This window comes from Neolamprologus brichardi, chromosome 13 (genome assembly GCF_056152115.1).
Source record: "Neolamprologus brichardi isolate AB-2024 chromosome 13, ASM5615211v1, whole genome shotgun sequence".
NCBI lineage: Eukaryota > Metazoa > Chordata > Actinopteri > Cichliformes > Cichlidae > Neolamprologus > Neolamprologus brichardi.
Genome location: NC_142116.1, coordinates 16,965,133 through 16,989,266, shown reverse-complemented (window position 1 = coordinate 16,989,266; position 24,134 = coordinate 16,965,133). Strand labels below are relative to the sequence as shown.

The 24,134-nt window shown below is 41.3% G+C and overlaps 2 protein-coding genes across 3 annotated transcripts; both read left to right on the top strand.

The window, feature by feature from the left end:
• Positions 1 to 766: 766 nt before the first annotated feature.
• c13h10orf71 (chromosome 13 C10orf71 homolog) lies at positions 767 to 15,782 on the top strand. 2 transcript variants are annotated; one of them, XM_087850245.1, is made up of 3 exons: positions 767 to 1,224; positions 3,304 to 13,949; positions 14,224 to 14,379. In XM_087850245.1, exons 2-3 carry the CDS (start codon positions 3,513 to 3,515, stop codon positions 14,242 to 14,244), a joined length of 10,458 nt encoding a protein of 3,485 aa, XP_087706371.1. In that variant the 5' UTR covers positions 767 to 1,224; positions 3,304 to 3,512; the 3' UTR covers positions 14,245 to 14,379. The 2 variants fall into 2 exon arrangements, with proteins under 2 accessions (XP_087706371.1, XP_087706370.1); XM_087850244.1 differs by having other exon boundaries at positions 3,304 to 15,782.
• Positions 15,783 to 16,921: 1,139 nt separating this feature from the next.
• On the top strand, positions 16,922 to 23,748 carry vstm4a (V-set and transmembrane domain containing 4a). Its single transcript, XM_006807996.3, has 8 exons — positions 16,922 to 17,125; positions 18,320 to 18,772; positions 21,195 to 21,248; positions 21,338 to 21,445; positions 21,563 to 21,596; positions 21,797 to 21,945; positions 22,376 to 22,443; positions 23,199 to 23,748. The coding sequence occupies exons 1-8, from the start codon at positions 17,077 to 17,079 to the stop codon at positions 23,349 to 23,351; spliced, it is 1,068 nt and encodes a 355-aa protein (XP_006808059.1). The 5' UTR covers positions 16,922 to 17,076; the 3' UTR covers positions 23,352 to 23,748.
• Positions 23,749 to 24,134: the final 386 nt, after the last annotated feature.

Genomic DNA, 24,134 nt, shown 5'->3' with positions numbered 1-24,134 from the left:
TGATTGTCAGCGACTGACTTGGTTCCAGGGTGGAGAGGAAAATAGAGCATGAGAAGGGCGTGTGGGTGGAGTCTGTTTAGAAGGGCGGAAAGAGATTAGTTAAAAAGGGATTACATCAGCCTTTCCTAAAGTTTAGTGAGCTCTACGTAAAACCATCTGTGTATGTGTGTGTGTGTGTGTGGGCATGTGCGGAGGAGTGCGTTTCCATTAAGGCCCATGTGTGTGTGTCCATCATCCTGTCAGGCCAGCCCTGCACCCGCCAAGAATCCCAGGAAACTATCTGCTGCAGCAATCTCCTATTATAGCAGCAGGCTGTAGGAGGGGAAGGAGCTATGGGGGTGAAAGGGGAGGTACAGTTCCTCCCCTTCCTTTGCCTTATGGCCTTTTCTGCTGGGGGTTGAGTGAGGCTGTAGTCAGGGAGATTAGACGGGCCATGGTTTGAGTACTGTAATAAAGTGAAAATTCAGGTTAAAATTAACCTCTCAGACATGATGTGTCAAACAAAAAATAAAAGGAAATAGATGGGGAAAAAAGCCCAACAATGCTAGAAAAAAAATCCCCTCATTTTGGTCTCCAACATGAAGCTTCATTCAACCAAAGTGGCCAGAGGCCACTTGTTGACACTTAATATAGTGCTTGTCAGTTCTGTTCAACAAAGAAGGCGGCACTTGAGTGCAACACAATCAAGTTATTTCTGTCTCCCAGAAGGGCACCCAAGCTACAGCCCCTCCATACATCCTCCCAAACACCCAGCACCATAGCACATCCTCAGGAAGTTAGTGTTTTCTCTTGGTTTAGATCTTGCAACCTCCTCACAAACTTGCAATACGTTTCCAGTTTACTGACAGTTAGTTCTGGCTGCTAATGGCCAATAGTAGCTGTCCAGATTTATAAATAGTTGAGAGGCTGTTTGTTTCATCCATCTGACACTCGACACCAAAGGATTTCACAGACCGACATGCTAGCCCGAGTCCTCATTCTGGTCCCCCATGGTGGACACTCTCCCTGGGACAACTCCTCTATTTCTGTCTAGTCTCCAGCCCCGAGTCCTGCTTGCTGCTCAGAGACCTGACAGTGGACTACATAGAGGGGTTTTTTGGATTTCTGAGAGCTGGAGCTGTGAGAGGGGACAGATCGGATCAGCATCAAAGGCTTTTTTAGAGAGATGAAACACTTTTGAGGAGTTTACAACAAGGCGCAAATTATGGAATATAAAACTCAAAGGTAAGACAAGAAGCTCAGTGTGCATTCTTGTTCATATTTGAAAGAAATACATGAAAAATGCCCCAAAAAACATGACCATAACAGATGTACATAACATTAATCTTAAGCTTGGAATTTCAATGATTTTCACACAGATAAGAAAAGTAAGAGATAAGAAAATCTCTGATCCCATTTGTAAAAAGGTAATACACATTGACTTACTGAAGGTACTGTGCAGTGTTTAGCTGCACTTATAGAATTTGATTTTGTTCCACTGAAACTTGCTGACATCAGTATACATTTACTGTTATCCTTTGAGAAGGTACAGAGACATTCCCGTTCAGTCTTCCTTTGGACTGGATTGGAGTCCCATCTGAAAACGAGTCATCTTTGGTGTCAGGTTTAAGCTGGAGACCCGTCACTGCACAAAAATAAACCTGTCACATGCAAGAATGGGCTGAAATCAAGCTGGCAGTTTTACAAGACACCATTGCAAAAAAAAAAAAAAAATGCAGCCGAATGAGGGATGGCTGTCAAAATTGTGCACGTCTTTAATGCTTCTTTTTTAAGAAGTCTCTCTCTATATATCAAATGTTTTGTTTGAGTCAAGACAGACTGGGACGAAAACAAAAATCTAAAATGTTTTCATTGCTTTGATTGTTTTCTCAATGTTTCTTTTAATACACTGAAAGAAGATGCTTGTTGTGAGTGTACTGGGACAATGCAAAGACATGGAACATGTGGCCTTGTTCAAGCTACTGCGTTTTTTGTTTTTTTTTTCTTAATAGAGAAAAGTGTTGCATTATAGTTTTAAACTTTTTATTTCTGCGTTGCTCTTATTAGATGCTGATGTAGTCGGTCAGTACAGCAGTGTGGTGAGTAACTGTGTTATAGATGTGTATCAGATGGATAGCCTCCAGGTCAAAAGATATTAATGAACCACTGGGTACTCTGAGCAAGGTGATGGCTGCTTGGCAGCTGCATAGTATTTAACCAAAATATACCCATGATATTACCCATTTACAGTACAACAGAAGAAGAATGTGATACCTCACCTATATCCTGCAGCTGGGAAGAAACAAACTACATTATTGCAGATATGTTAAACTAGATTTTAATATTTAACCCAGGGTTTGTGATTTGTAGAATTGTGGATATATTTTCTAATTCAGTTTAGTGAATTTTGAAGCCCACCACAAGAAGTTCATGAGTGTGAATAACAGGAAAAGTAAAGCTTCTGTGTCAGCTGTTCTACTACTTAGATCTTACATGTGGCCTTGGATGTTTTGAGTTTCATTTAGATTAAGGCTTTGCATGTTTATTTATGAAAGAAGAACATTCTTTGTAATTAATGATAATTTAAAGGAGTCTAAATGACATATAGTTTGTTTGAAAAAATAGATAACAGATCATGTACTTTACTGGCAGTAGATTTGGTAATTTTTACATGTAAAAATCCCAGAATAGTAGGAGCTATGCTTAAGGATATTATAATCTAATTTCCACCCCCTTTGTAAAGAAAAAAAAGTTTCAGTGTCACACTTGACAAGTCCTAATAAGATGTTTTCCCTCTTTGACTAGACAGGAAACAGGCTGATTGAAGATCAGCTGCATTAGTGACTTGAAAATGTGACATTGTGTGTTCATTTCAAGCTCTGATTACTCAGTTTCTGTCTTGCACTGCGAAGTCAATTTGCGGTGCATGCGTGCCCATCTAAATTTGTACAGATGCATCTTGATTACCCTAAATAACTCACGTGAGGCTGTCTTCGCCGCGCCTAGCAACAGTGTAGTTTTATTCACAACATGTCTCTGATCTCTGAAGGTCACGGTGATTGAGTGGAAGGATTTACAGCGCTGTTTTCAGAACCACATACAGTACATTGTGGCTTAACGCAAAAGAAAATTTAAATGTATCAAGACCAGCAACCAAAAACGTAAGCACCACAACAAATGACATAGGAGGGAATATTGTATATATTTTATTCTTTGGATAAGTTTGCAATAAATTGAGCAAAATAGTGTTATGAAACTGTGTTGTATATAGTGATGGATTATAGCACTCATCCTGGCCTATTTCCCATTTCTTTTTTCTTCTAGGAAAACAACTAACTCTGGGATTGTTTTGGAGACAGGCCAGCTAAATGGCATGATGCCGTAGGAGCTACTGGCTTTACAAAATCCTGACCCAGGGCCCTAAATTCTGGGTGCAGCAGCTCCAGCAGCAGGCAGAGTGTCATTTTGAGGTCTATGTTTGCATGAATGTTTGAACAACTGAAGGCAGACATTTTTGTTTGCAATTCTGCATCATGACCTCTGTTGAGAAGCGCCGCTCTGGCCGAAAGAGTGGCGGGCATCGAAGGCACAGCGATGGAGGCTACAGCGACACCTCCAGCGGTGGGTCCTTCTTGGATGAGAATGACCGTGAGGTCTGCAGTCTGACAGACAGGGCATTCAGGAGTCTCTGTATCGGCGATGAAGCTGTTTATAATGACTCAGACCTAAGTCTGTCTTCACCCTGCACTCAGAGAGACAGACAGCTGGCCTTTAGCCAGAGCGGACAGGACAGAGAGGACGGAGAGGACGGAGAAAGGGAAGAACTTAAGAGAGCTGCACGTGAGAACTTCAGCCTCAAGGTGCAGCAGTATGGACAAGACTGGAGCTATGGAAGAATGTATGGAGGTGAGATTCACAGAGATCCACAATGGGAGGTTCATGGAGAAAGGACACAGGGGAGGATTTCTGCCACATTCCAGCACTCCGTTGTGGAAACCTCTCAAAAGGAAACATCTTTAAAGGAGGAACAGCTCAACTTTCTCAGCAATGGAGCCACAGAGTTGAGTTCACAGCAACGCAAAAGCAACTCCAGAGTTTCCTCTCTCATCAGAGCATTTAATTCTGAGCGAAACAGGGATGGAGTAGAAATGGATGACAAAATCAGAGAGTGGAAAGATGAGACAAGCTGGGACAAATCAGCTCTAATGAGTATCCAGAGGGAACTTTCTGAATTCTCTACATCATACCAGCAAAATTTTCACAGCGGTCATTTCCCCTCTTCTGGTTCATTCTCATATGGAGACACCAACCTCCACTCCTTTGGATCTGATGTAGCAGCAGTGTCTCACAGTTCTGCATCTTCTTTTATGAGATCTTCACACAATAAACAGAGCATGTGCACACAGGTCAACTGCAACTCTAATGTCTTTATACACAGCGAGTTTAGTCCCTTCAAGGTGTGGAGGGACCATAACAGGTTTCCCTTCCAGCAAGGACAAATCTCAGGCTTTATGCACCGTTCCGAGTTCGCTAGATGGTATGAGACACCTATGTACAAGGAGCCTTCACAGATGGGTCAACCACAGGGTCATTATACAGGTATCAGACGGCCAAGGAGTAACTTGGCACCCATGATTTCACCAGCTCTTCCACGTTCCACCTCGACATCTACAGTGCTACAGAACGCTTCAGCTGTGGAGAAACGCTGTGAATCAGAGTTGGCAGGTCATTACCCTCACAGAAAAAGAAGCCAGAGTGTGGGAACCAACAGGCTTCCGTCCCATCGCCCATCGACTGCATCACCTACCATTGAGATGTCTCGACGTGTGAGGGACACCATTAGCTCTGTCAAAGCCCTCCAGCAGAAAATCAAAATGATGACAGAGCAAAATATTACTACGGAAGTGACAGAAAACCAACAAACAGTACTTTACAGAAAAGAAAATGTAAGTCTTGGCAATAATGCAGTAACAGTGGCACCTAACGCTATTGGCAGTAACACAAGCACCACGCCATTTAACATCAGCCAGCTGCTGACACCTCTGGTCCATGCACATCAAGAAGCTGTTTCTTCTGATCTCCAACATTATGCAACTTCTCCTCAACCTGTAGAGCATTCTCCAGTACGAGCTGAAAGCAGGGGTGCGACTCCCGACATTAGGATGTCCACCTACAAATCCAGAGCCACGAGTCTGCTCTTCAATCTCAAAGACAACAGAAAACGAGTAAAAAGCACCTACAGTCCTACCAAATTTAAAGCAGCGGAGACGCCTGAAAACAACAAACAGCCACCAACGCATGAGCCTAGAGATACTGTGATAGATATCCCTGAATTTCCAGATTCAGAAATTCAATTTTCACAGCTACAAGAATCCAGCAGGACAAATGCTGCTATGAACCAGTATCACAGCCCAGAACTGTCACTTACAATGTCAAATTCTCAACCTGTAATGGCAACTACAGGCCAATATGCAGAATACTCTTTAAGCGATTACCAGAGAGCTCAGATGCAAGCGCAGATGGTTCATCACTCTGGGTTTACTGGATTTTTACCTGAAAACTACACTGGCAAGCTGGCTAATGGACAGAATCTCCATGAAGATTTAGCATCATTTGCTCCCTATAGGCAGGATACTATGGCTGATGTAGGAAGGGGGCTGATGGGAGGGGTTTTATACACACATAAAACACCTTATTCAGCTACAGAAACACCAAGGCTAAATGCTGACAACAATCAAAGTGGAGAATATTTAATAAGCAAGCCAAACATTGAACAACCTTTTAATGAAACAGTGGGAAGGCTATTCACAAAGGTGGAGAAATGTGAGCAGCTCAAACACAACAAACATGATTACAGTAATGTCTCCTTACAGGATAAGTGGAGGCAGACAAACAGCCAAGATACAGAAAAGCTCAGCATGAATGCAACTATCTCTCCATGGAAACAAGAAACAGCTGCTTTACTGGAAAACACAAGGCAAGAAAGTCACCAGGACAAAAGAGTGCTTCAAACATATTCTGGATGTAGTGAGAAAACTGATTTGAAAGATCATTATTTTAAAAAGGATTATAACAAATATAATGACAATGAATGTATAAGCCATCAGACATTTTCTTCTGCTAAAGACAAACATATAGGCATGGGTGAAACAAGTCAAAGAAAACAATATGTGCAAATTCCAAGGGGACACGAGGTCCAGAGTCTTCAGCCTTCAGAAGTGAAACCACAGTCTGAACATAATATACACATAAATTCATTTAACCCAGACAAAACATCTGCCCCCCAAATAGCAGAGCAGATGACGGAGAGACAGTTTGTTGAGGTCAAGGCTAAACAGGTCATGGCAGAACATATAAAATCCCACCACACCCAGGCAGAGGTGGCAAAAGTTCAGCAGGGGGCTCAAGTGGAGCAGCCTAAAGCAGAACCCTCTAAGTTAATTTTAGCAGGGCAGAATGATTCGCAGAAAGACGCAGCAGAGCAGGTCAAATCAGGACTAATAAAGGAGGAGAGAGGGAAACAACCCCAAGCAGAACATATTAAAGAAATTAAAGAGGAGAAGATAAAAGGAGAACAAACAAGACAGTTCAGAGAAAAACAACCAGAGCTTGCCAGAGAGGAGCAGACAAAGGCTGAACATACCAGAGTACACGAGGTCAGAGATGAGCCAAGAAATATCACAGAGGAAGCAAGAGCTGAGCACATTAAAAAGGAGCGGGGTAAGCAGGTCAAAGCGGAACGAGCAGAAACAGAGAAGCTAAAAGAAGAGCCCATAAAAACTGAACTGGCAAAAACCGAGCCGGCTTGGCAAACGAGAATAGAGGAAGCTAAAACTGAACAGGCCACAGAAAAATGGATCAATGTAGCACAAGTCCAGCAAGTGGAGGTAACCACTGAACAAGTTAAGAAAGAGCAGACAGAAACAAAACAAAAAACAGAGCATGCAAAAGAGCAGCAAACTGAAGCAAAAGAAGTGAAGACAAATGTAGCTGAAGTGGAGAAGATCCAAACAGACCACATTAAAGCTGGGAGTTTCCGAAAAGCAAAGGAAGTAAAAGCTTCAGTTCATGTGAATACAGAGCAGTCTACAACAGGAACAAGCACAACGCAAGATGCCAAACCTGAAGAGGGAAAAGCAGAATGGGCAAAGCAGGAGCGAGCTAAAGCAGAGCTAATAAAAGCAGAAAGCATGCAGGAAATGTCAGCTAAACTCACAGCTAAACTAACGGCTACACAACTGGTCAAAAGTGAGCCAGATAAAGTCAAGCAAGTCAAGACCGAGCTAGCTAAAGCTAAAGCAGAGTTAGCCAAAATAAAAGAGAAAATGAGAGGTGAGCAAAAAGAGAAAGGCAGACATGCCATCATCATAAAAGAGGATGGCACATCAAAGAACGATGTTCCTTTAAAGTTAAATATAACTGAAAAAGAGAATTACCTAAAGAAAGATAAGGACGTTCAAAAGTGTCACCAGGAAGAAACAGTTATCAGAAAAGGCAGTGGTCAATCCAGCAGAGGCAGTGATGATTATGAACATCTGAGAGAGAAATATGGCTGTACTAACAGAATTTCAACAAACAAAAACAATTCATCAGTGGCAGGGAATGTCTTATTAAATGGTCCTTGTGAAAAGCAAGTTTTACCTCCTAATAAAGTTGAGAAAGTAAATAAGGAGAAATCAACAGAAGAACACAGTCCTACAAGCAGATTTATCATAGCTAACCAAAAAAATATAGAGGAAGTAGGTGGCTTTAAATCCAGTGAAGTCTCTGAAAGTCAGCCTGTTTACAATGAGTCAGCCAAAGAATCCAAATTACCCAGTGCCAATTATTCTGTAACTAATGTAAATAACAGAGCAAATTTTGACACTGTTAGCGATAACATGAAGGACAACAGTGTTGAAAAATCAGAAAAATGCACCCCTGTGAAAGACACTGAGGTTTCACAGCAAAGAGATTCTGATTGGGCGAAACTGCTACCCCATGAAAGGAAACCTAAGTCAGCTGAGCACAATGTAGGCCCAAGTAAAGATCAGCATTTTATGCCTCCCAAATCACTGTCTCATAAAGAAAGAGCCATGACCAAGCAAGAGATTCTGACTTCCAAGATAAAAGCTCATGCCGAAAAGGAAATTTCAGCAATTAAAGAAAAGGGCTGTGCTATACGAGATGGATTCATATCCAAAAATTCTTCCAAGCAATTAGCTGGTAGTCAGACAGTTAAGATACGACAGAGGACGCCATCGCAGGAGGCGTCTAAAAAGCATGAAAGTACAATACCCAGTAATGCAACACTGAAGCCTCAGATGGGATCTTTAGGAGTACAGATGGACCGTGTCAAGTCTGTTTCACCTTCAAGCTCTGCTACTATACCAGTTAAATCTGCAGCAACCACCACTCATAATATCATGAGCACAACTGAATGCTTGCTACAAAATCAAAAGCTGGAGTCCAAACCAATGCAAAATAAAGAGCAGCCACTCACGATCAACCAAGATGAACAGAAAGCAGATCATGCAGAAATATCTGGAAAACCAAAAGATGGAGTTAAAGACTCTTCAGATATAAAAACTGACATTCCCAGCAAAAAGGAAGAAGATCCTGCAGATGCCACCTGTGTCAAAGCTGCAAGCTCCAAACCTGTGATGACAGAAAAGGCTGAAAGTAAAGAAGAAGCTTATGTAGACTTAGCACCTTCACTAAACATTGTCTTTGGTCAGAAAAAAGAACCTGCAGCTGATCATAGCTTGCAGATTATGGGAATAATGGTAACTGTACACGAAAGAAAGCCAACTGTGAACACTGGTCAAGGGAATAACAATGCTCAAAACAATATGAATGTAACAGAGAAAGAGAACAACAGTTCAGACCTGGATAAGTGTTCGCCCAACTCATGTCTAGAATTAACTGAAAGAAACACATCTTCAAATGAGGTCATAAAGAAAAATAACACGCAGGAAACAGAAGATCAGGCTAAATTTATTAGAGAAAGTCATCCTGAAAATGTGCAAGAAACACCACTCTCAGAAGCAGTAAAGAACAATATGAAGATGTGTCAGGAAAGGACACATCCTCAGCAGGATGGTTCTACTATGAATACAAAACCTCAGGGAGAAACACAGCCAGAAACCTTGACCAAAAAAGGTACCATCACTGTACCCGCTAAAAATAAAGTGCCAGGTGAAACTCAACCCCTTCACCACAAAGAGGACATAAAAGCAAGACAAGAAAAGGATCACAACACAGATAAAATGCTAAGAGAGAGGACAGATGAAGAGAAAAATCCACAAAAAGTGCAAACAGCTCATAGCAATGAGAACTTAGCTGTCACAACAGTGAACACTGGAATCAACAACATGAATGATGCTGAAATGCTGATAAAGCAGGTTGCCAAGCAAGCTCTGAAAGAAGATATGACAAATGTGGACAATCAGGCCAACATCAGCAATGCAGATGGCAAAACAGCACCGCTGCTTGAGGAAAACAAACATGACTCTATAGTTCCAAAAATGTTAAACACCAGTCCTTCCAACAAGTTATTCAAAAATGAAAACACACATGGATCACACAAATTTCAATATAATGACAACCAAATCAGGGATAATAAAAAAGAGAATGATAACGTGCACATTGACAGCATTGCCATCAGAGTTGTACCATCAGTAACTGAGACGGATAACATGGCGATAGTTGGAAAAGAAGATGGTGCAACTTTGCCATTTGATCGAGTGCAAGCTAATAAAGAGAAAGAAGTTACATCATCTAGATGCCAAGAAAAAGTTATCACTTTAAGCACAGAAGAACAAGCATGCACTGAGAGATCTAGTTCTGATGACAAACATGTGCTGTCCAGTGTTAGAAAACTGTCTGATTCGCTGAAATTTAGCAATCAACAGAATAGCAACAATGCAACAAGCGAGAATACTCAATCTGAGAATGAAGAGCTTGAAAAAGTAAAGAAATGTGAGGAACTGGTGGGTGAATCAAGTGAACAACAAGCAGATGGAGACTACTTTCAAGTACAAGGGATAACAGAAACCAGCAATGAGCCACAGTACAATAGCAAAACTGATAGAGATGCATCAGAGGGAAGGGGACTTCCAGGGTTACCACCAAACAGAACAGCTGCCAGCAATAAAACACACAATGAAGGAAAGATTGAAGCCTTTGTGTTCACTGTGGATCAAAGTAAAAGAAAAACAACCGATTCAAGTACAGTTCAAGATGAAGATGCTAAAAGGAAAAATTGGGAAGCAGAAGATAAGCTAGAATCAAAACAGACAGACAGATCTAGGAAGAGATGGAATAATAATGAAAATGCTAAGGCAGAACAAGCTAATCACATTAGAAAACAAACTGAGAACCACTCCACTGTATCGGCAACCGAAAGACAAAGTTCAAGAAAGTCATTCCCAGCAAGGGAGAGCACATTTCAAGAAAAACCTGAAGTTAAAACAAAACCAAAAGGAAAGCTATCCACAACACCAGAGATATCAGCAATTGCAGACTATGCAAGGTTAAAAGTAATTGTTTCAGAGGACAGAGAAGCAAATACTTTTCAGGAATACCCACCCAACAAAAAGGAAGGATTCTTTCCACTAATACAGACCCGTCATAGCAGACGTCCTGTGTTTACTACTGACCCACATGAGAACTCTGTAAAAGAGAAAAGTTTGCCAGATAAGACAGAAATGAGTGCTAAGGTGAATAAAGTACCCAAACTACTAGTATTTCCCATCACAGACAAAGAGCATCAAAGAACAGGGATGTTCAAACTGGGAGAAAAAGAAAGACAAGATTCCAAAGTGAAGGAAAGCCCGGTAGACAATGCAGCAAAATACACCCAACACAAAGAAAGGAACCATTCACCAAAAACTCAGACAATACAAATATCTGAAGCTGGCCCCCAAAAGGGATGCCAAAAAGATCAAACCGTTTGTCAGACAAATAGTCATTCTTTGCAACCAGCAACATCATCTTTTGTAGTTAACGACTCTCTACATCCAACCATGGAGCAAATGCGCAACAGGAAAGAAAATTTTACCCAACAAATGCAAGATGGGAGATTTGAAAAACATCAAGATAAAGACCTGGGGCCTAAGACTGACGATGAGAGGACAGAAAAACTAAAAGAAGAAAGTCTTGAAACTCAGCATGGAATAATCATAGCAAAGCAGCAGCGTACGAAAAAACAATTAGAAGAAGAGCAAGCATTCATGTCTGAAGAGATAAAAAGAGAAGAAGACATGAAAATAAAGCACATATTGGATGAGAGTAGAGCTTCTCTGGCTGAAGAAGAGAGGAGAGCCACTCAGAGAGAAGAGGAGAGGAGAGCAAAAGAGCGTGAGGCCGTAGCTATTAAGATCAAGGAGAGGCGAGAGAAGCAGAGGGAAGCAGAGAGATCAGATGAAGAAAGAAAAGTCAAACAGAAAGAAGAGGATACTAGAGCAGAACAAAGAGAAGAAAAAGTGAGAATGAAAGAAATTGAGGAAAAGAAGAACAGAAGAATAGAGGAGCAACAGAGAGCTGCACATGAAGAGCAACAAAGAAAAGCTGCACAAGAAGAGCAACAAAGAAGAGCTGTGCAAGAAGAGCAGCAAAAAAGAGCTGTACAAGAAGAGCAACAAAGAAAAGCTGCACAAGAAGAGCAAAAAAGAAGAGCTGTGTATGAAGAGCAACAAAGAGCTGCGCATGAAGAGCAACAAAGAAGAGATGTGCAAGAAGAGCAACAAAGAAGAGCTGTGCAAGAAGAGCAGCAAAAAAGAGCTGTACAAGAAGAGCAACAAAGAAAAGCTGCACAAGAAGAGCAAAAAAGAAGAGCTGTGTATGAAGAGCAACAAAGAGCTGCGCATGAAGAGCAACAAAGAAGAGCTGTGCAAGAAGAGCAACAAAGGAGAGTTGTGCAAGAAGAGCAACTAAGAAGAGCACAAGAAGAGAAACAGAGAGTTGCAGAAGAACTGAAAAGAAGAGCTGCACAAGAAGAGCAACAAAGGAGAGCTGCACAAGAAGAACAACAAAGGAGAGCTGCAGAAGAAGAGCAACAAAGAAGAGCTGCACAAGAAGAGCAACAGAGAAGAGCTGTGCACGAAGAGCAACTAAGAATAGCACAAGAAGAAAAACAGAGGGTTGCTGAAGACCTTACAAGAAGAGCTGCACAAGAAGAGCAACAAAGGAAAGCTGCACAAGAAGAGCAACAAAGGAGAGCTGCACAAGAAGGGCAGCAGAGAAGAGCTGCACAAAAAGAGCAACAAAGAAGAGCTGCACAAGACGAGCAACAGAAAAGAGCTGTACAAGAAGAGCAACAAAGGAGAGCTGCACAAGACGAGCAACAGAGAAGAGCTGTACAAGAAGAGCAGCAAAGGAGAGCTGCACAAGAAGAGCAACAAAGGAGAGCTGCACAAGACGAGCAACAGAAAAGGGCTGTACAAGAAGAGCAACAAAGGAGAGCTGCACAAGATGAGCAACAGAGAAGAGCTGTGCATGAAGAGCAACTGAGAGTAGCACAAGAAAAACAAAGGGCTGCCGAAGAACTGAAAAGAAGAGCTGCACAAGAAGAGCAACAGAAGAAAACTACACAAGAAAAGCTACAGAAAGCTGCAGAAGAAGAGCTACAGATGAGAGTAGCTCAAAGAGAGCAACAAAGGAGAGCAGTTCAAGAGATTCAACAGAGGAGGAGAGCAGCTTTGATTGAGGAACAACGACAGATTGAGGAGAAGATACTTGCCAATACTGAAGCAGAAAAGAAAAGAAAACCAAGAGAAGGAGATAAAGTTATGCATATTTCAGAAGAGGAAAGGATCGAACACATACAAATGGAAGAGCAAGACAGACAAAGGCAGAAAAAGGAAGAATGGATGAGAACTCAAACAGGGGAGGCAGAAATGAGAGCTGTAGAAAGAGTAAACATCATAAAGGAAGAAAAGCAAGCCAAAGAGAGACCTAAACTTCATGAAAACAGCCAAGAAGCACTGAAAAATGAGATGAGAGTGGAAAAAGAAGGCATGCTAGCTCAAAGAGAGAATAACATCAAGGCTAACAAGAGAGAAGAAGAAAAGTTAACAGCTGACAGTGAGAAGGTGAGAGATAATCGGAGAGAGGAAAAAAGAGTAGCACAGGTGGATGCTCTCCAGTACTATGCCATTACTTCAACAGAATCAGAGACAAAACAAAGAGAAAGGCAGCTATGCTCCCCTTCACCTTCCCAACAAAGAAACAATCTATCAGAAAATGAGTCAACTGAGTCCCATGGGTCCCACACGAGATCTTATAGACCCCATGCCCCTGCATCTCCAGCTCCATCTCTGCCCCGATCCAACACTTCCTCACCTGCTCTAGGAGTCAAGCCCTTAATGTTCAGAGTAAAGGACAACACCTTCAGAGGTTCCACTTCCACCAAATCGGTTAAGCCACGATTCTATAAGAGCTTTGGAGAAGATTTCCGGGTGGGTTCACCCAGTGACAGGGGATTAGAGAAAAGAGAGGAAGGACAGGAGAAAATAAGACACAGTGCTGGAACTCCTGTCCAGCATCACACAGGTTTAAATAGACTCACTGCTATCAGTGAATCTTCAACTTTCCAGTCAGCATCTTCACCACAGGATCACTCAGCCCCTATCCCTCATTATAGGCCCTATTCCAGGAGAAGCATTGCTATGGAGGAAGATGACTCACGCTCTCTTATCAGCAATATGTCTGAAGATATGGAAAGTTTTGCCACCAGTGCAGCAGACCTAGCAGACATACGAGGTCTTTATGACTATGAGAGACCAGAATCAGCATGTAGCTTCAGCAGTGATGTCTCCCGTTCTTTGGGCAAGCCTCCAGCTGTTCCCCCAAAGAGCGAGAAAGCCCTACGGAGGGCTCAAAGGCTAACTACCCGGAGAATGAAGAAAGAGTTGTCCAAAGTTGGCGAAGACAGCCTTTCTGGAGTTGAGAAAGAGGTCTCCACTATTCGTTCCTCTTCATCCACTGAGGTACGATCCTCTAATCGCCATGCTATGGCTTCCCCTCATTTTTCCTCACCTGTCTCCCTTGCTAATGCTCCTGTGTCGGGGTCCAGCTTGCCTTCCACCCATACAGAACACCACTCTTTCCACGCTTCCCCCCATGCCACTGGTCCTATTTCTATCCCTCATACTGCCGCCGTTTCCCTCCCTGGTGTGTCTCATTATGCTACTGGCCCTGCTTCCCATACTGCTGCTCCTAAGACTGTTGCTCATGTTCCCTCTTCTCCCACTTTCCACCAAGCCCACCACCCAGCTCCAGTGACACAGTATCATGTAGAGTCAAGCTATCCCCAGGCCTACCCTCTGACCCAGCGCAAGGTGCTGCAAGACCCCGGTTCTGGTCAGTATTTTGTAGTGGACCTGCCTGTTCAAGTGAAAAAGAAGACTTTCTTTGACCCACAGACAGGAAAGTATATCCAACTGAATGTGCGCGAGTCTGGCAAGAGCATCTCGCAACCTCAACCCCAGCAAACATGCCTACAGCCTGAGATGCAGATCAAGTCCCAGCAACAGCCCTTCTCCCAGACTTTTCCTGCTGGCAAACCCTTTGTGCTTTATCAAGGGTACCACGGTTATCCCCAACACTACCAGCCTGCAAGTATCAATTCCCTGCATCCCAACAAGTCGCAGGTTCCTGCAACTCTCCACCAGAACCAGCAGCCTGGACATCAGGCTTTTGAACTGGGACAAAACTCTGATGGGCATCGCTACAGTCCAGAGAAGACCCCGTACATGGACACAGTTAATGACAAAGACAAAACCTGTAACACAATTTACAGCACACATGGCTCATATGAGTCGTTCCCAGAGTGTGACACAAACAGCCAGCTTGCAGGAAGCTCAGTTTGTGAAAATGATAACTCAGCCCACTCGCAATATAATCCTCGTGATATAATAGCTATGAGTGAACTGGAGGACTTTATGGAGGTGTCTGATTGGTGAGAGTAAAGACTGATATTAAATATTTAATAAAGTAAAGAGTGAATGGATCATAATATACATGATTTTAAGTGGTTGCAAATGACTTTTTCAAGTGAAAATAGTCTCAGAATGTTTTTGGTTTGTAGTTTTAATAAGTCTCTATAGCAAACTGTTATATTGTTTCTGCTTTTGGAGATTCGCTGTTGATTTACTTGTTTTACAGAGTTCACCATTCCATTTGACTTTGAATGTGAGAAGCTAAGCTATGCTTCTTGTGTAAACAGTGTCATTAGCACTGCCTGTTCAACCTAATTGCATTTTATTATATATCATACGGTATATCAAAAGTTGTTTGGAAAAACCTTTGCTACTGACAAGCCGGCTTTACCTTTAAGCACAAATTGGAGATTTTGAGATTCAGAAGCATAGTTTTTTTAATTCAGCCATGTATGGAGTGAAAAAATGGTGATGTGGCTGTTGCTGTTTTTAAGAATTAATATCATACAGTAGTCTATTTTTTAAGCTGAATGTTTGTAAAAATTGTTTCTGGGTTGCTGTGAAACAGTAGCGTGACATGGGCTGAATCAGATAATAATCAATTAATCATTTCTCATCACGGTGGCTGTATTTTAAACCTCTTTGTAAAAGTTAGAAATAAACCAAAAGGAAAAGATAAAAAGGTTCATGCAAGAGGCTGATTTTATTTTACAACCATAATATAATGTAATATAATGACATCTTGTTCTGACTTCTGAAATGTACCCTGGGCCTGAGTGATTCAAAATGAAGAGTCTTTTTATGATTGCATAAGACAATTACAATGTGCTATTGTAATGTGCAGTAATATGTCCTGAGAGATAAAGGAAAATAACATTTTGTTGATGGCATTTATTTTGTGTCCTTTTTACTGTATGAAGCAATCCAAATGTTTAAATCTTTTAATATTATACCCACGAGAGTGTGAAAATGTGCCTTCTTTTATTTCCCTTGATCCACACACTCCAATTAAATGTACGGAGCTGTGGTGAGAATGCATGCCTATACTCTCCAGTTTAACATAACCATACTGCTGATCCCCTGAGAAGCAGTAACCTGCTTTGACCACTGTGGGGCAGAGCAGAGTGAATCATCTGCTGGAGCAAAGACCTGAACTTAAGACCTGGGAAGAGAAAAACCTGAAGGAAACTCTGAACACAAGATTTTGTTAAGAAGTCAAAATCAGAAGTATCATTTTAACACATGATCCTCAATTTATAAAACTTGTACTGTGGCTTAACCTTATATTACAGCTGTCTGTCTTTGCAAAAAAAAAACAAAAAAACAAACAAACCAGTAGATTCCCACAGACTCAGTTCCTCTTAAGAGAACACTACATACGACTTTAAGGGTTAAATCTGTTGTGTAATTCCATTTGGCTTTGGCAGAGCTCAAAGCGCCAGCAGAAGCCCTGCCTCAGCAGTTTAGCCTGCCCAATAAAGCAGCAGGCTTCATACCACTGGGACAGTCTGACAACCACAGCCAGAGACAAACCCATGCCACTCTGTCCAGCAGCTGGGAGAGGTCCCAGCACAGACAGACACACACACACACACGGGGACAAATGTGCCTCGACATAAATGCATAAACACATGCATACATACACAAAAATATGAACCTCACACAAATAAACATCAGCATTTGGCCTTTACTCCGAGATGCAAGATGAGCATTATTCCTGGTGACTGAGGTGATGGAAATGCATTTTCAGCAGTTTACTGTGTATGCTTCTTAGAACTGCACACAATGTCACACACACGCGCGCACACAAACCACGAGACTTGACCATCACTTTGGAGTTCTGGGGGTTTTGGGCCACGGTCCAGGACACACTCAGAACACAGGAACACAGGAAATGACATTTCCTACGTTTTGCAGGACACACAAGAGAAAGAGAGTGAGAGAGAGACAGCCACAGGGAGAGGGAGGCAGAGAGTACTGAGAGAGAGTGGGAGTTTCTAAGTGGGAACAGAGCCTTTACTGTTTCATATTACACAGAAAAGAGGAGAAAGAGGAGAAGAGTTAATGGTGGGTAAGGGCTCTGGTGGGTTGTGCAGTCAGGCTCTGTTTTGAATGTAGCTGCTTGTGTAAGTTGCTGTGCAGTTGTCTGGGTTTATGGATTCACTGACTGTGGAAAATGTACTTCTCTGTAGTGATCCTTGTCCTGACTAAGGCTCTGGTCACAGGTAAGTGTGCCTTCTTTACCGCAGCATACAGCAATGAGAAAGTGAGCAAGCAGGCGTAAAAGAGGCAATATGTGTTTGAGTTGTAACTTGAGCTGTCATCACACACCACCATCAAAGTTTCAGTGCATTATGGACCTTTGGTAAGAAAGTAATAGAAAGCATACAACTACAATTATCATCTAGAGGTCATCAGATCTACAATAATCACAATTTGCAAGTGCATTTGTTATTGTGTTAATAGTGTGGTGCTGAAAAGTTGTTTACAAAAAAAAGAGCAAAAAAAAAAAAACAACCAGTTGTGGCGTTAGGGTGGTTTGTTGTCTGTGATCAGAGAAAACCTCAGTATAGTTTTTACATATAATTTGTGTCCTAAAAACTGCTGTAAAGCAGACTTACAACTCGTGTTTTATGTCCTATATATTTTTTCAGCTGTGCATAATGTTGTTTGAAGTACTTCAGCTGCTTTTGTTGCCACATTAAATAGTGTTAGACAAGCCCCAGAGAGTCTAAGGGAGATTCCCCAACAAACAAGACCAAAAAAGAAAAAAAGAAAAAGAAAGAAAAGAAAAGAAAAAATTAAGCAAAAGCAGCATGGAAGACCAGATGGTCCCTGTTATCCTTCCATGTTTCTCCTTGCCTGTTCTGGGTTGTTCCATACCGAGGATGAATGTTTCCCACCTGTAGCTACTCTTTGCCTGTCTGGTCACACATATTGTGTCCAGACCTCTTTGTCTCTGCCCTGGCTCACAGCAGACTAAACCAAGAGCACATCCAGGAAAGTAAAGTCATACTTTAGCTGTTTCTTTTGCAGTGCTTTTACGCTTCCTTGCTAAAACAGAGTGAATACACACACAATCATGGGAAGATGCACAAATAGAACCAGTGATTGTTTGAAGCTGTGACAGCAGACAAACACACTTTTAACTCTAGTTTATTACTAATTTAGAAAGAAGGATTGAGTCATATAAGCGTTCTGTGAGGCTTATGGTTTGATTTAATTTTATTCTGACACACATTTACCTAGATATCTTACTCAGAAAGTATTACACAGTAACAGAAGCAGACATTTTGGAAAAGGAACATACTGAGTAGATTGAAACTAAATGATATATTTAAAAAATCGAATTAAAATGAAAGCTGTATACATTTGTGCATATATAACCCAAAGCGTTTGTGGGGGTTTTTTGTCAACAGAGGTATGCCATGCTCTTAATGTGACAGTGACCCCTGGGCCTGTCGTCTTGGCAACAGAGAACGACAACCTGACACTGTCCTGTCTGGTATCTCAAAGGAAGAGGACCACCAGTGTCCTGATTCTTCACTGGTTCTTCTCTCCTCTAACCACTCCTACTCCTGTGCCTCCTGCTTCCCTTCCACCCAACTCTCCTCCTGTACTCGACCACCCGCAGTTTCTGATTGTAAAGATGGGCATAAGGAGAAGGAAGCTGTATGGGAACTACACCTACCGTTTCCCACAACCAAAGTTTCATCTGCACGAGAAAACTGAGGGAGAGGTGTACCAGTTGCGGATTCTCAGCGTGACTGGGTCGGACCAGGGTTTTTACAGCTGTAAAGTTCAGGAGATCCGCAAACACAGAGACATATGGAGAATCACTTCCAATGGTACCAGCACCACACAGCTGACAGGTAAAAAGATGTATTCCCTCACATCTCTGTGCCATATTTCTTAAAATACAGACCCATGGACTCATCTGACTTATGAGGTGGATGCTGAGAATTGAGGACTTGAGACTTGTCAATGTTCCTAGTTATTGTTCTGTATTCATATACACATGTAATCATATGTATATGATTACCTTTATTTAAGCTGATGATTCGTTTATTTATTTGCATATTAAAACTATAAAACTGTTTCAGGAGATAATTAAAAAGAATATTTTCAGACTGCTATTTTTCAAAGAATTCCCTTAGCCCACATTCGTTTTAGTAAAAATGTCAACCAAGTTATCTGGAAATAAAAACAACCAAATTAAGGAAGGGCCACAATTTTCTTCTACTAAGAAACAAAGATTGTGCAGAAATGTGTCCTCTAACTTTAACTTACAATATTTGCAGACGGTCATGCCTGTATGTTTGAGTGCGACCCCAGTCCTCTGGCATTTCCATCTCAAAACAATGAGCTCACACAGCCAAACCACACTTAACAAAATCCCTGCCTGTGTGTGTGTAAGGAGTAAAAGGTAGGGTGTTGTTGAGCTGGCAGGGTTCAAAAACTCTGATGTCAGCATTTTGGGTTTACTTTTATGCAAGCCTCAGGAAAAAAAATAAAAAAATACTGGAGAGTTTAGTTGCAGCTTATTCAGTGTGCCAACAAACAAAACAAAGAGAAACGGGTTAAGAAATCATTTAAATCACATGAAGTAATAAATATTTCTTCAATATTTATTTTTATCTGTGCAACACACTGGACCGATCATCGGTGAGATGCACTGGGTGAAGGGGTTTACTAGAGATTTATGATGCTTTGCCACACTTTGTGGAGGCCGTGTGTGACTCAGTTTACCTTTCAATAGTTTTACACAAGAAAAGCGCAGAGGTTCGAGTCAGACAGAGCCTGACAACGCCCTGCCCTATATTCAGGGCAATGTCCCACTAAGGAAGCCACACAACCTCAGGCATCTCCGCCATGCATTGACCACAGAACCAGAAACAGAAGACCTGACATTATGAGGGTAAACAAAGAGGAAAAAAAATTATATTGAGGGAACCCCTTAGTCTGCAGATCTCAGTCTGCAGGGCATAAAGCAAAGACTACACCCTAAAGAGGTCAATGGACTACTTTCATTCACAAAACTCCAACCTCTTCTTTATATCTAGTTCCCAGCTTCAGACCTTTAATAAGAAAGTTTGATTGCTTCGTGCTGATTTTCTAAACTGGTAAACTTTCGAGACACTGTGTTCAAGTTCACTGAGCTGCCAGTTTCAGTGGTTGGTAATTTGTTTTCCACATTTACCTTCACAGCTGAAAGACCTCAGATAAGCCTAAATTTGGACCTGATGGTGTAACAGGGGTATAGGGTATTTACATTTCACATAAACGTATCTCTATTGGTATGATGTAGAAACATTTGTAGTGAGCGTTTACATTTAATAGCTCCCTTACAGAGAAGCTGGTGACCTCAGTGTGTTTGCTCTCATCAGATGTGCGGTTTAACTGGTGGTTAACCTCAGCCCAGATTCCAGCCAATTGTAACTGTCGCCTTGTCTGGTGAACAAGACTGGTAAAGTTTGCCTGCTTCACAAGTCTTTATCTTAGCTTAACAGTGCAAAGACATGATAGCCTGGCCCACCACACCTTTATTAGTCTTAAAAGAAACTTATATTCATGGCAAAGATAGAATGTGGTAAGAGCATTTTTAAAAACAAGTGACAATATTTGATGACTTGGAAAAATATTTGTGAAAAAAAATTCTTCCATTTCAAGACAAAAGAAGAACAAAAACATGATTATTTACTTTTTATACCTTTTTCCATCCTAGAAAGATTCCCTAACCCACAGTGTTCCACATTAATTGGGTGTTACTGAAACAGAACAGTGAAGACACATTGACAATTTTGCATGTAGTTCAGTGGTCTGGAAACAGGCTAAAAGTCAATTAGAGTTAATATCTTACAATATGCATCAACCTGTGTGGAAAAGTCATATTAAAATCTCATTATGGAGAGCAGAGACAGTCTTTACTCTCCTCAACCTCTCCCTAAATACCCCTGACCTGTTAATAAGGACAAAGAGAACACTGTTGATAGCTGATATGTGGAACAATGGGGAACCCCCAAACATGGTCCAAGAACAGCAACACAGCTACTATATGTGTGTGTGTGTGTGTGTGTGTGTCTGTGTGTGTGTGTGTTAATGTTGTGTTTGGCTGATGGTGAAGCAGACTCTCGCTTTATGACAGTGGTTTGGATATTTCCAAGAACCACTGGGGTTTGTTGTACAGAGCCACAGCCCTCAGACATCAACAAATATAAAGATACTCAGTCTGGGCACAGTTTCCATCTTTTATGTACAGTTTCTGATGACATTTTAAAATGTCTGTTTCTACAGTGCACTTTATACCCGAGGATGGTAGAAGTGAAGGATTGTGGCTTTTGTTTGCAGGTACTGTTCTCAGCTCTATTCCTAATTCTGTCTCATTTACACATCTTGCTTAAATAAAGCTTATTCTATTCTGATGTCTCTGTTTTTAGATGTGTATCTGTGTGCTGTGCTGATCTGCTCACTGGGCCTGCTGTCCATCTTCCTATTCACTCTCATCCTAATCTGCCAGTACTTCTACAGAAGACACAGGCTCAAATGTAAAACCACTTGTTTTCCCAAAGCAACTGTAGATTTATGGCTTTATGTTTCCCACATTTGTATCTAAAACAAACCGTCACATCAAATGTTTGTCTTTATTGCTTCTTTCTCTACAGCCAGTTACCCTCTGGTCAAATGTCCAGAAAGCAGGTACTAGTATGTTCTTTATTTAGAAATCAGAAAGCTGGGGGGGAGACAAACACAGTATTTGCCAATTATATATATGCAAAACAAACAAACGTTATGTTGAGCTTCAGAAATATTTTTAAATGTCTATTTATTTGCACATTTTTAAAATAGTATTTTTAGCTTTAATATAAATTAAGATCAACTTTATCTACTCCTTACAGCTCAGGAGAGACTGTAACAAGCTCTAGTAGTTGCTCCAGTTCCTCCCCAAGCGCACAAAGGAGAGACATGAGACAGAAAACCGACCGAACACAAGCAGTAGCACCACCTAAGCTACCTGAAGAGCCTCCACTGCACATACCAGCCAAAGGTAAAATGTCCTGCAGTGTCCTTCACAAAGTAAAATATAAAGTAAGGTTTCAGATTTTAAACCTAAGATGAAACATACTAGAGGTACCAGAGTCACAGAGTGGCGTGAGAGGCCCTAGCCCCAAGAGCAGGAATTTGGCAAAGAACAGTAAATTACAGTAAATTGTCAGCAAGCAGAAAAGCAGGAATTAAGCTTGCACAAAACAGTCAGAGAATGTGAAATTCCTGCCTAGTGTGTTACGAATTAAATGAACACTGTCACTGAAAACAGCAGAAGAAAGAATTCACGTCCGTTTTTAAACAACACTGTGATTAGGTTTAACACAAAGTGCTTGTGAAGGACAATTTTGACTTCAACCACAATTTAATATTTGCCAGTTCATTCCTCCTGGCTGCTATTTTGAGTCAATTAAGGTTGTCTCCGTTTTCAGTGCCCGTTGCTGCAAAGAGACCTCGAAAGCCCAGAAGGTTGAAGACTCAGCCAAGGAGATCTGCCACTGTAAGTCTCTTCCTTCAAGCACAAAACCTATGTGAACTAAAACTATGAAGATCAGTTATGAAACACAGGTACTTAATACCTTTAGAATGTATTTATTAATGTTTCGAAAAGATTTTTTTTCTGCGAGCACAGTTGTTATTGAGATGCATGCAAGAGGGAATTTGTCTCACGACTGCATGATTGTCTACAGCAGTTTATTGCCATGTCTTCATTCAGTTATGAGCTTGATAATTCTATTTAGCTTTATTGCTTCTGAAACACAATTATTTATTTATAGTGCTTCATTGGTTTTATATCTTCAATAAAAGTGTCAAACAAGTGTGTACAGAAGAAAACTACTCAAACTAAGCATCATCAGTATTTCGTCTAATGGCGTTCTTGTAATTTTGTACTGAAACGAAGCACTGGAGATGTGAGCTTTTCTTTAGCACGAACATGCTGATTAGATTAGTGCAGCCAGGAGGATCTGAGGATTTTGGATAGGGCTCCTGTTGTACCAAATGTTTTCCGGGTAAACTAAATGTTCCAAGAGGTCCTGAAAACAACGTAAACAGATTCTGCTGCTGGGAAACAGAAAAGATGTTTACCATGGAAGTTGACAAAAACTACAATTTGCTGACAAGATGAAATGCTGACAACTTACTTGTCTGTGACTATTTTTCCAGTTGTAAATTCTGAAATTGTTGCACATATATACAGCAACAATTCTTTTTTTGTAGCTGAACGTACTTTTACCCAATTCCTCTCTCCTCTAGCCTCGAATATCACAGGAAGAAAGTCTGACATATGCAGAGCTGGAGCTTGTCCGACCAAGACAGGAGCCCCCGGTCCCTTCCACCCCCGACCCCACACCCTCCAGCCCCGACACAGTCTATGCTCAGATCCTCTTCCAGGAGAAATACCTGTAAACATGTAAGCCTGGTACCTCCTGCAGAGATCCAGCTCTCCGATCGGAACTGTGCAGCAGCCGAAGGACTATATTTATGAACTGTTAGTATGATGTTTGTTTTCTTTTTTGGGTGCAAGTATGCCATGTGTGGGTAAATGGGAGGCTTGTGCTTGCTGTGTTCAGTTCCAGTTCCAGCACAGCAGCTTCGGGTCTCATAACTTTGTTTCTTTGTTTGTTGGCATTGCTGGCCTGTGAGCCAGATGTTTATAGAATGCTCTTACCATTAACTATTCTTTATAAACTCAGGAGACTGTGTGGGAAGAAACTGTTGTCCAGGCTCTCTTACTGCAGTGTAATAAGGCACTGTAAAAGTCAGTTTTGAAATGCATTTATGATTACAGTACTAATACATCATATTAAGAGATGCTAAAGAGTACAGTGTTTGATTTCTGTAAATACAGTTTTTAAGTGCAGCTTTTCTCTAAAGAAGGGTGGATTCCACTTTGCTTACGAATCTGGAAATTTTAGACACATATACAAACATAACAGGAATGTTTGATAATCTTTCAAAGTTGGGAAATCTCCTTTCTGCGTCTAATGATGAAAGTTACACAAGATTGAAACCATTCAACTGTCTTTCTTGTGGTCAAAATGCCTTGTTGAGGTTGGAGAACAGACAGACTGCTTCACACTAAGGTGCACAGAAAAGCGTTTCTGAATGCTGAAGCAGCCATTCCTGTTGGCTATGAACAAGAAACTGAGGCTGCAATTCATAGGAGCTAACCAAAATTGCACAACAGAA